General features: G+C 35.3%; 1 protein-coding gene across 1 annotated transcript; it reads right to left on the reverse strand.

The window, feature by feature from the left end:
• Nucleotides 1-2,076: 2,076 nt before the first annotated feature.
• Nucleotides 2,077-8,276, reverse strand: LOC132715288 (uncharacterized). Its single transcript, XM_060698279.1, has 9 exons — nucleotides 8,104-8,276; nucleotides 7,801-7,917; nucleotides 6,896-7,009; nucleotides 6,329-6,549; nucleotides 5,629-5,866; nucleotides 4,828-5,028; nucleotides 3,966-4,160; nucleotides 3,202-3,381; nucleotides 2,077-2,646 (listed from the first exon to the last, which is right to left on the reverse strand). The coding sequence occupies exons 1-9, from the start codon at nucleotides 8,120-8,122 to the stop codon at nucleotides 2,318-2,320; spliced, it is 1,614 nt and encodes a 537-aa protein (XP_060554262.1). The 5' UTR covers nucleotides 8,123-8,276; the 3' UTR covers nucleotides 2,077-2,317.
• Nucleotides 8,277-13,402: the final 5,126 nt, after the last annotated feature.

A 13,402-nucleotide genomic window follows, 5' to 3' on the forward strand; every position in this document is an offset into this window, starting at 1 on the left:
GTTGTACGAATAAGTAACCCGACAAATTATGGCTGTTGTTATCCAGTTACCTCTCTGTCGTGGGTTTGATCCCCGGGAGATGCTTAGGTAGTTGAGCGTCTAGTACTGGTGTAACTCTCCAGGAACGATGGTTAGGAAACTATACCGGCCTAGATGACTGAAACACTTTTGGGAAAAGGCGTAAAATGAAACAAACAAACAAACAAATGGCGGTTGTGCGAGTCAATTTTACCTTTTCCCTCATATAGACGTGATTTGACTGCTTTTTGTCCCCCCGCCCTTCTTAAGCCTCAAACAGTGAAAAAATGCCCTATTTAGGCCCCAAACACCGTTTTTCGTTTTAGAAATGTTGTTAAAAGAAGTGACCACTTTTTGGGCGCCGCCCCCCCCCCCCATCCAAATGTTACATCAGGGGGTTGCCAGAAGGGGGGATGTGCTGTTTGGGGGGTTTTAAGGGAGCGGCAGTCCCCCTCATCGCCAAGAAAATTTGGAAATGTGACAGGCTAAAAATGGTCTCAGGTCGACCTTAGGGTAACTAGTAACCGACGCTGAAAGCCTCTATCTCAATTCATTGAGAAGTTGCACCATTTGAAATCCGTTTTGATTGAAAAAAACAATGCAATGTAGTGATTTTTGGCAATTTTGAGACGTCCCCCGTTGCCATGGTGACAGGAAATTTACATTTGAGCAAGCTGTTACAGAGGCTATGGTCTAGTAAACATTTGTGCCAAGTTTCATCAGTATTGAAGCATTTTTCATAGTTTCATAGGAGTTTGAACTTGTTACAGGAGGCTTTTCAATGAAAACGGCCATTTTTCGCAATATGCTAATGGGGTAAAAGGTTTCAGTTTTTATTAAACCGAGGCATATAGTATGCAACTGGTTATAACAAACAAACAGACAGAAAAGTAACAGTCAAAAATCACTAATATCACAATAAGAATACAATTATGACTAGCTTAATAAACAAAAAGGAGATCATATTGTTCAATTCAAGTATTGAATTCAATACAACATGTATTTTACATCGTAACAATGGGACGGGGAATGAGAAGTATTAATTATTTAAATTTTAACATAATGTTTTTACAAAATAAAGATAACTTTAGTAAAATCTTTTTTTCACAACTATTCATTAATATGTCAAGTTTAAAAATATTGGGATGAATATAAAACCTGGGAAGAAGTGATTTACGTCTTATGTCATTAAAGTACAAACATTCAAATAAGTAGTGAAATGCATCACCAATAGCTTGATACGGACATAAGGATCAGGGCCTATTATTATGATCAATTGGCGAATGTCTCCCTTTTACAATTGGTAATAGGTGATTATTTGTTCTAAATTTACATAAATATTTGCCTATGTCAAAAGGGAGTACTCTAGATATTTTTCAAAACAATGAGTATTTCTATATGTACAATACACTAAACACTTAAAAGATGTATCAATAGTACTATGCCAATCTTGTAAAAATTGATCTTGTAGTCTAAACTTCACAATATTTTGAAAGTGATTAATATTATCTACCTTCTGTAAATGAAAATATTCTGACATGCCAAGATTACTAAGTGTTTCTTTCACAAAATTTATCCATCTAGAATTAACAATATTCCTAGAGAACAAAGACAACATTGTTTTATAAAGATGTTTACATATCTTATTTTCCTTAGCATTAATAATTAAGCATGATTCCACATTGAAGTATTTTAAGTCCATTTTGTTATCATGTGATTTTGATTAGCTAAAGGCTCTTGTCAATTGTATAAATCGCCGTCCAGGAACGGCGATTAAAACTTACAATTGCGACGGACATGCCCTCAGGCGTGTTCAGAGCTACGCCATCTACACATAGGATTTCCAAGGCTACACTTAACCGAATAACAGCTTAATAAATAGTACAAGATTTTATTATAAAAAGCACACATTAATGTCGAAATATGTTGAATGCGTTTATGTTCCAGTTTGATTACAATGATCGTTAGTTATTTGAATGATAAAATAAACAAATGAAGATCATATATACCGGAAAGCATTACACTAATTGCACCATTTTCTCACAAACGAAGTACAGCCAAACACGGTTTTCATGAATGACCGTAAAATAATAAATTTATTCCAAAAACTTTATACGGGTTAAAGATACTATGCAATATGAATTTGATTTAACTGTAAATCATATTTATTCCCGTAAAATAAGAAGTACTTTTGACATTTGTAAGAAAAATAAATGTGCATTGGTGATATTACATTGAAAACAAAAGACGTCATGAGATAAAAACCATGTTACTATGACCGAATTCGGTAAGAAATACTTTAATCTGCTATATCTCGTTTGGAACATATTTTATTTACAAGAAATGATAAAACTGTCAATGCATCTGGAACAAGAAGTAGGCCCATTATAACTGCACATATTCCTGCGCCGGCCAGACCAATCACCGTGGAAGATTGTCGTCCATCTTTAGCACTAGTCAAGCTTCTCGTATATTTCGACGTTGTTTTTGTTGGTACTGTCAAATTTGCAACAATTTCATCAGCAATACGTAATACTGTTGTAATGTTAACCACCGTGCTAAAATTAAAACACACACTTCCGGTGCTTGTTGTGGAGGGTGGCAGAATTGTTGTAGTTGTTACAGGTGCTTGAATATATAAGACACGATTATCGTTAATGTTGTATTTCATATGTATAACAACCGATTCTTGTAAAAGGGAATCAAACTGACATTTGAAAAGCGACCAGAGCCATTTCTAATTGATATATATTTGTGGTCTAGAATTTCTTTCATTGACCCTATCCGCAGTATGAAGGGCACTTATCAAGGAATCAGATTATGAAGTAGGGTCCTTTCTTTTTTATTATTATCATGAAGATTTTTCGAAGGAGAGGATTACAGAAACATGTGTTCTGGCCGGTTTAAATTAACTTTTGTGTCGGAAGTTTGCCACCGGTGTACGATTGGAAGAATTAAAAAGTTGATGAAAATAACCTGATTTAACTGAAAAATAATTTATTTTATGTTTATTGAGCGTTTTTTTTTTTAAATAAAAGGAGGCTTAAAGTGTGTCCGGTGGTGTGGTAAATTTCATTAAAATGTGTTTTATTTTCTTTCCATTTACAAAAAGAAATGTGAATATTTTCTTTAAGGTTCAAGATGGATGCTGACTGGTATACAGTAAACACAACAAATTCTCACCTGAACAGTTTAACGGGAAACCAGTCCATGAACCGCTCCCATAACATACCCGACTGTAGTCCCCGGCTTCGTAAACGTACGTACTAGTGCATGTATATGTAGCTAATGTACCGATCCACAGCTGGCTTGATGAAAGAACGTACATAGAGTTAGTCCCACTGGTCGGATTTGAACACAACACTTGGAATAAACAATTAGATCAGGTTATTACATGCAATATATTTAGTGGGAGAGATCTTTTAACACAGTCGCTATATGATTTAGACATTTTCTTATATTTAGTATTTATATATAATTTATTACAAAGATGGTAACGAGTGTAGTGTTCTTAAAATATATTTAGCCACAGCTGCCACTCAGTTCCTGTGAAAGACATTTCTTGGATAATTTTTTACACAGAGCAAACAAAAACACACTTGCGAAAAGATAGCTCAAAAAGGCGTTTGACATTAACAGAAGATAGATAGAAAAGTAGGATGGTGAACACCAATTTTTAAATTGACTTGTTTTAAACATGGTTTCCTTATTTATGCTTAAGTTTAAGAAAATTCTCTGGGCCAGTTTAAAGATTTCTTCTTTGCAATACTCCCGAAAATATGCTGGTGTTCTAAACGCCCCTTTCAGAACAGCATTACAGTAGTAAAGAGCTATCTAGAACCCATAAAAGCCGCGGTTTCATCATTGCTTTAGATGTCTAAAAGGAATTACTCTTAGAGTACTAATAAAACAAACGGTTTTCTAACTGCAAAAAAAGTAGTTCATACCATGGCACTCTGGTGCGGTACCATTCCATGCGCTTTGTAAAGAGTCATAAGATCGAAACAAATCGCCAGACACTAAACTGTATCCCGGTAGACATGTATACGCTGCTAGGCAACCCGAGTTTGTTGACGTCAGGTTAACATCTGTATTTATTCCACCATCAATTGACGAACACATGTTAACAGAACTAGTTGCAACTTGAAAATAAAAAAATGATATAATTAAAGCATATTCTGGTAGCAATTCATAATAAATTTCATAAGATAAATGAAGGGGTCGTCTGCTAAATCAGACATATGCTCTCTGCAAAGTGAGATGACATCGCATGTGTATTTAAACAATATTAATAAAGCAAGAGCATTATCCGTACAAATATTGCCTGAATTGAATTCGAAAGAGTGTTATGACAAAAAGGCTACTTGGATCTTTATCATAAAAGGATAGTCAGTTTGTTAGCGATTTCCCAATCTCCGGACAGTACTCTCCCCTTCATTATTCCTAAACTGATAAAGGGAAGTAACCGCTACACGGAGTCTATCCATCTCTATTCTTACTGATCAAGGGACGTAACCACTGTCAACATTTTTACAAATTGCCAAAATTGTAATTGTCAAATTTAACAAATATTAACTACGTTCATATTAACTTAAGTTAGATTAGATCTGCTTTCGATTTTTTTCCTTGATAAGTATATGCCTAAAGTAAGACTGTCAGACTCCTCGTAGCGGTTACTCCCCTTTATCAGTACAGTAATTTTTTATGTTTATGTAGAGACGAAAAGAAAGAACAGAATTAACTCAGGTGTTTCCAATGACGATAAAATCTACCTTATGATAGCTCTAGATAGAATATTTCTAATTTTACCTTGACATTCCGGTGAAGTTCCATTCCATGTGTTCAAAGAGTAATCGTAAAAACGCTGAAGATTTCCGGAAATAAGACTATATCCAGGAATGCACGCGTACGTTGCCTGGCAACAGTCTGCTAATGACGTCAACGTCGTAATCGTGTTTATCCCGGGTTCTTCAGTAGCAAATGAGCAATAGTTTATAACAGATTGGAATACTGAAGTAGAATTAAAGATAACTCTGTGAGTACAGGTCGAAAGCTAAGCAGTCATATCAGGCCTGACTACGCATACTTTTTGTGAATACTTAAAGCAGCATGTCTCCACATGCATGCTAATTCTCATGAAAATTTTGAAAATGTATTTAAAGATAAAATTTGTGAAGTGAACAAGAAAAATAATTTGCACATTGCTAACGGCACTTACAATCCACCACGAAAAGTACCAAAAAAGAGGCCAAAATATGCAAAAATAGCTCTTATTGCGTAAGGCACGTAATAATTACTGTAAAATTATTCATTAATCGCAATTAACATGCTATTTAAATCTTGAGTATTTTTCCTTTTCTTTAAACCTTTAAACCTTTGTTCATTTTCTCTAGTTTGATTGTCTTGAATATTTTGGCTGATCTGGAGAAATTAATTACCACAAATTTTATTATTGACACATACCGCATTGGTGTCACAATATAAAAGTTTCTTGGAGTCGACAAGAGTAAGGTGGGGCACAGTCAAAGCACACCCACACCCCCAAGTGTCTGTGATATTCATATTGTATAATATTTAATACGGTTAAAGAAAAACATTTTTTATATCTACCTTTAAAAAGTCGCAGAGTTATATCAGCTATGTCTGCTACCTGGTTATATGTTCCTCCGCCCATACCGTCTACATGAATTAAATTATTACTTCCACCTACCGGATGCCAAATCCTTAAAGCGGAAGTGACGTTTGTGTATGCGTACACAATACCACCACATCCGTCTGCGTTATCTACCATTGCAGCACCAGTACCGTAGAACTGAAATCCATTGTTTGAACCATATGTTGTCAAAGCCTAAAAAAGAGAATAACACATGTCTTGTCGACCAAATGAGTTGAACGACCGTACGAGTTACACGACCAACTGGGTTGCACGACCAACTGAGTTTCATGGCCGAGGGTATAAATGGCGCTAAGATCTATAAGTTTTATTTTATCAATTATATCCATCATTTTTGTCAAATATCAACAATAAATTCAATTTCATTTAAAAGCAAGATTTTACGCCCGTCAATGTTTACATACTTTTGTAAACTTAATTTATAATTTGTTGTTAAGGGGAGGGGGTTGGTCATATATAATAATAATTTAAAATTTGATTAACGTGTATAGATGATATTTTGAGATATAAAGACAACTAAAATTAGTTGAAAGAAAAGCTTTTCATATCTTTGATTGATTTTAAATATATTTCAAGATTTTAAAACCGGTGCGTAATGTATCTTAAAATCAGAAAAGAAATGTTACTAGTACTCACGGACACCGTAATTATATCATTATCAGCGTCTACAGAGTAACTTGGAAACAAGGAAAGCTCGTGCACACCACTTGTCTCTCCTATTTGATGCAATTCCGTGTGGCTGTATACCTCGGCAGCCGACAGGTCAGTCCACATGTATATAGTTATAGATGCCCGGATGTATGTACAGTCGCTTCCCCGTACATCGTAACCCCAACCGTCACAAAAACTAAATATTCCTGAAAGAAAATGATAATCTAAAAGTGATAAACCGGCATTCTTGAATCGGAATTGTAAAATCTAAAAAATTCCTGACAGAAAAAATAGTCTACGAGTGATCAATATTTTCGTGAATCAGAAGTGTGCCTTTTTGAGACCGTTAAATAGATCTGGATAAAACATGTAGATTTCAGAACTAACTTAATAGTAACAATATCAAAATACATGTATACAACAAAACTTTTAAGCTACTATATCCACGATCAGCTAGTTGTTCTATAAATGAAGGAATCCAAGCGAAATATTTCATATTTAAAAAATAAAGTTCTTTATTAAATTGAATAATGAAAGATATCGGTACTTTACCATAATTCGCCTGGCCATAAGATGGAGCCCACAATCTTATATCTTGACTGTCCACACCGTATACTAATCCTCCCCAGTAAAGATTTGCGTTATTTATTGGCCGTGAACTCGAACCTAGATCAAATCATAATTGTAACATTTAGTTGTGTGTAGTTTTTTTTTTGTTTTTTTTTTTGGGGGGGGGGGTTGTTGTTGTTTCTTCTTCTTTACAAGTACACTGCAATTATTTTTCTTAATTAAGCTGGTTGTTCATACAGACCAGTTCATATGCCCTGTGTCGCCCATTTATTAACTGTGTCAGATTTCTACGAAGCGCTGTCCGGGCCACCTTAACGATCGATTATTTAACAAGTCTTTAAATATAAGTACAAAGTCTTATTTTAATATGTAAGTAGTAATTTTAAAATTATGACGGTAAATTAAATCCTTTATAAGATAAACACATACCCTGTTATAGCTGCTGGTAAATGATTTTGCTGTTTCGGTCAATATCATGAGGTTATGAACTTTTTATTAATGACTGACTATTCTATTTTGTTGCAATAGTACGCAGCTGTTCAGCCTATATTGGACAAGGCGTTGCAGCTCTATAAGTGTCCATCACTATCAGTATTATATGAAAACGAGACAAAGACGGAGTACAATATGGAATTAATGTGGATTTTTTTGACTAAATAAACGTAAACGAGGTCAGATTGGAGACAAGACGGATCTGATTTGGAAAATAAAAACTATGAAATGAAAACGAGGCTAAATGTATAATATTTGATCTATTATGATTTATATTGGAAGATCGGATTGTTCGTCCGGCAAAAAAACAACATATATCGACCTCAACATAAGTATCTTTTTTGTATAGAGTGCCTCTACATTTTCTTGGATACCATTGAAATGTAATCAAATACCTGTTCCTTCCGAAACCCATCCAGTTAGTGGCACAGTCCATGCCGGGGTATACTGCACAATGGTTAATACGGGTATCGAACCAAGGCCGTGAGAGCGTTCCTCATAATCATTCCAATCTGTTAAAGTAATGTTTATAAATTGAATATTCCGAACTGTCCATGATTAAAAAGCATGTTTAACAATTTTTGGCAATTTAAGCATATTTCCTTAATTCATTTGATGTTTAAAACAATTGAAGCTTGTCATTAAATAGAGTAAAGGGTGTAAACCATTTAAATCATAAAGTGAACTTATGTACATACTAGTGTTTCCGGCTTTCATATTTAGAGTGGTTGTATAAGATGGAGACGGCAAATCATTCGGGTGCCAGACACGGACACGAACATATCCGGTCGTACTTTGTTCCTGGTTCTCAGACGTCCACGAAATAACTCCTGCAATAATAATGTTTCCAACTAGCGAAAACCACGCTTTGATTGAACCTCGTTAGCAATTAAAGTGTCAATGAGCAAACGTAACTGAAGACAGTATTATTTTAAGAAATTCTACAAATTGTTCCACCGGTTAGATTCATGAAGTTATACTTAGTGCAAAAATTTATTGTACCAACATTCTGTTGATTATTTCTCCTATGAAAAAGGAAATGTTTTGCTTTGTTTCGTTTTCAAATGTCTGTTCAGTTATCTCATTCAATTTTGTAAGTTAGCTAAATAAGAGTAAAAACAAATTTTATGTAAAATGTTTCATATAAGAATATAATATATCTACATTGATATTTTGTAATGTTTTCTGTTTGTGTAAGGACCGGTGGCCGTAACACAATAAAGAATTGAATTGAATTGAATTGAATATGAAAGACTATAACAGTACTTAACATATAGACTTAACATAAAAGGAAATCAGGAGCTTTCAATGTTTCCAGTTTCTTGTATCACGTACGAGTATAATATGCTATATTTGTGAAGAGATTAATCTATCTACATATATTATTTTAAAAATATTGCTTTGTTTAGTTCAAACAGCATAAAGCGCGGTTGCCTATATAAAACCATAGGGTTCCATAATGTGAATTTGTTTAGGAATGATTCCCGGTGATTTTAGAACTTGCTTTCTAAATATCTAGATCGTTTATTAAAGAAAGTATGTGAGCATGTAGACACAGCGTCGCCGTCATGAATGTACCTAACAGTTGTAGCATATGCGAAACCGAGTGCCCTTGCCTTTATCAAACCATAGGGTTCCATAGTGTATATTTGTTGGTTATTTAAGAACTTGGTTTCTAAATATTTAGATCGTAAGTTGAAGAGAGTAGGTGAGCAGACACATCGTCGTCATCGTGAATGTGCCCAACAGTTGTTGCATATGCGAAACGTAAAAATATTCCAAATTTAACCATTAACCACGCTAACTGTCAATATAAAAGTTAACAAAGTACAAATGGAATATTGCCGAGTTTTACATTTACGAAATCATCGATCTTTCAACAAAGTACAAGTTTATTTTTGTAAAATATCTCTTTTTCTCTGACCCTTTGTGTCAATATCTGAATTGATAATGATAGAGGGTTTATGTGGACAAGACGGCATTTAAATCCCCAGTCCGGAGAGAGGTTTAAATGAAGTCCACGGGTTTCTGAAGGTGTTTAAAACAAAGATTAAAGTAATCATTAGCCCTGCGTTATTTGTGGTGGTTTTTTTGTTGTTTGTTGTTGTTGTTGTTGTTGTTGTTATGTTTGTGTGTGCGCCATTGCGTGCGTGCGTGTGCGTACGTGGGTGCGTTTTTTTCTTAGTATTATTCTTAAAAACCGGTTCAGGCATAGTACTATATGTAGCATGATGAGTAAACTGTAACATGATACTCTAGGTGCGTACAGCTCCTTTATAAGAGAGAGTTCCCTAGATCTTAAAATACTACCATCGTATACACTGATATGTAAACACATGTATCATAGAATATAGTTTAGATAATAAATGTAGTTAGAGCACATATATATTTATGTCGTTCATAAACCCATGACGTAACATGGTGTCAGAACTGGAAAGATAATAATTCTTAAAGACGGAATATTTTAAATAGTATAATTATAATTCCTAAGGAAAGAATATTATATAAAAAGGAAAATCATTCCTAATGACGGAATATTAATAAATGTGCAATAAACATTCTTAAAAAAAAGGACAGACATAAACTATAATTCCTTCTTGTTGGAATATTACATTAACATTTCCTTAAGTGCTGGAATATTATAAAATAATGAATTTAAGTGGTATCCCGCAACCTCAAATGGACTGGACATCAACCAATCTTGTAGAAGAATTTAAAATTTCAAGAGCACTGTGAATTAGTATTTAAAGGACCCTTGAAAGAGCTAGAAGAAGATGTCCATGTTACAATGCTGTTGCTTTATATGGGTGCCAAGGGAAGAGAAATATATAGAGCCGCCAATTTATCTAATGCAGATAGAAAAGAAACAAAAAAGATCTTCCAAAAAGTCCGAGAACACATCGCTCCCATAATTAACCCAGTATTTAGCCGCTATCAATTCAATAATATCACACAAGGCGAAAAAACTATGGAACAATTCATCACAATAATAAAAAACAAGGCTGCAGAGTGTGATTTTGGAACAATGAAAGATGACATGATCAGAGATAGAATAATATTTGGTGTGTTATCCACGAAATTGAGAGAAAGGCTTTTGCAAGTAGGGAAAGATCTGAAATTAGACAAGGCAACAAAAATTTGCCAGGAATTTGAATATGCTGCATCTCAAATAAAAATGTTCAATAACGTCCAAGAAAGTGCTCCGGTACATGCATTATCAAGACCGAAGGGACGGATGCCTAGCCGTTCATCGGGCATCCAAGGTCGTTCGTCTCGGAACCCTTCATCGATGAATCCAGGTCGATATACAGAAACATCAAGCAATCCAGGTCGCACTGGAGAACGGTCACACAGTACAAAATGTAACAGATGTGGAAATCAACATACTGACAAGCAGCGTTGTCCAGCAAAAGGCACACAATGTAACAATTGTAAAAAATGGAACCACTGGAGCAATGTTTGTAAATCTAGAACAGTGAATGAAATTTCAAATTTAAGTTCTGAATTATACATTGACTGTGTAGAAAATGTGGCCAGTCTTGACTGTGTAACAGTAAAAAATGGGCAGATGTTTACAGAAATATTAATTGGAAATAGTAAAAAGGCTGTGCAAATGAAGTTAGACACTGGCTCTCAGGTAAACATTTTGCCATTATCTACCTTTCAAGGTTTAGGAATCAAGGCACCACTTGAAAAGCCCACATCTAAATTGACCGCCTACAATGGCAAATCCTTGCATAGCAAAGGGCAAATCACTCTCCCTTGTTCTCATGCTGTTCCGGGTCAAGCAAAAAATGTCACGTTTCATGTCGTAGACACGAAATCCCCACCACTATTAGGTTGCGAGTCGTCCTTGGGCTTTAAGCTCATAGAATTTGCTCATTCTGTACAAAATGATTATAATCATAGAAATAAAGAGGCATTTCTTACTAAAGAGTCCCTTTTGACGGATTATGCCCAGGTTTTTGATGGCATAGGGTTACTCCCTGGGGAATGTAACATTCATGTTAACCCAAATGCTACACCAGTTGTTCATCCTCCCCGTAGGATTCCAGTTGCTTTACAAGATAAAGTGAAACAGGAACTTACAATGTAATGGAAAAAATGGGAGTAATTGCTAAGATTTCAACACCCACTGAATGGTGTAATAATTTAGTTGTTACTGAAAAAAGTAATGGCGATATACGTCTTTGTTTAGACCCTCGTTCGCTTAACAGTGCAATTTAGCGCAAACCCTAACCGCTCAAAACACTTGATGACGATTTACATAAGTTTGGTAATGCAAAGTATTTCACTAAATTGGACTTAACTAGTGCTTACTGGTCAATACAATTATCTGAAGAGTCGTCATATTTGACTGCATTTAACAGTCCATTGGGGGTCTTCAGGTATCTTCGATGTCCATACGGATTAAACGTAAGGTGATTTTTTGGTTCGCGCCCTTGAAGAGGCACTGATAGGTCTCGAAGGGGTAGCTACAATTGTTGATGATATTAAAATATATTTGTGTATGGGGTTCCACGAGGGAAAGTTATGACCGAAATTTAGTAGCTGTCCTTGAACGTGCTTTAAACAAAGGCATTCGTTTCAATTCCAGAAAGTTGGAAGTAGGTCTCACCGAGATTAGTTATTTTGGTCACGTGTTAACTGCAGAAGGCTTAAAGGCCGATCCCGCCAAAATTGAGGCAATTAAGGATATGAGACCACCCACATCAAAAAGTGAACTACAGGTGGTATTAGGCATGGTTAATTATCTCAGTCGTTATGTCTCTGACAATTCATCAGAGATTACCGCTCCTATGAGAGAGTTATTGCATAAGGACACTATATTCACGTGGCAAAAGCCTCAAAGTAATTCCTTTGAAAAAATGAAAGAAGTCATTTGTAATGACACATGTTTAGCTTATTATGACCCAAACAAATCCTTGACATTACAAGTTGATTCTTCTTCAAAATCTTTAGGGGCAGTAATCCTTCAGGAAAAACGTCCCATAGCATTTGCGTCCCGTAGCTTAATTGAATCACAGAGAAATATGGGTCAAATTTCTAAAGAATTATTATCTATTGTCTTTGGATTTACGAAATTTCATCAGTACTGCTATGGCCGTGATGTCATTGTAGAAAATGACCATCTCCCTATACAGGGATTGCTGAAAAAGCCTATGCATTCAATACCTGCTAGGTTGCAGCGTTTAGTCTTGAAATTAACTCCATATAGGTTTCAGTTTCGTCACATGTCCGGTAAGAAAATCCCATTAGCAGATGGACTTAGCAGAAACGCCAGTCCGGAAACAAGTCCAGAACTGAATGAGGGTATTGAGGCACACGTTTGCATGGTTATCTCATCTTTACCCGTGTCAGATAGAAAACTTGAGGAAATCAGGTTACACACAAAACAAGATGAACAATTATGTACATTACAACAAACAATAAAGTTTGGTTGGCCTAAGTACAAAAAGGCTTGTCATCAGTTAATTGCTGCCTTTTGGAACTATAGGGATGAGTTATCTGAGGTTAATGGTTTAATAATGAAGGAGAAAAAAATCGTTATGCCCAGGTCACTCAGATCTGAAATGTTAAAGGTGCTGCATTCAAGTCATCTGGGTGCGCAAAAATGTCTTAGTAGAGCAAGGTCAATAATGTTTTGGCCGGGAATTTCAAATGATATAATTGAAATGGTAAATCAATGTCAGATTTGTCTGGAATACAGGTCATCGCAACAGAAGGAGCCATTAATCAGCTCTGAAATCCCAGACTATCCGTTTCAAATTGCAGGGTGTGACTTGTTCTCACTTAATGAGAAAAATTTCATGGTCATGTCCGATTACTATTCTAGGTATCCCATAGTTCATGAACTTTCGAACATAAAAAGTTCAACTGTTATTTCCCACATGAAAGATATCATGTCGCATAAGGGCATATGTGAGAAAATAGTCACTGATGGGGGTCCATGTTTTTCTAGTCAAGAATTTGAGGAGTTTTCAAAGTCATGGGATT

Source organism: Ruditapes philippinarum, unplaced genomic scaffold (assembly GCF_026571515.1).
Source record: "Ruditapes philippinarum isolate M1 unplaced genomic scaffold, ASM2657151v2 ctg11587_1_1_1_1, whole genome shotgun sequence".
NCBI classification, from domain to species: Eukaryota; Metazoa; Mollusca; class Bivalvia; order Venerida; family Veneridae; genus Ruditapes; species Ruditapes philippinarum.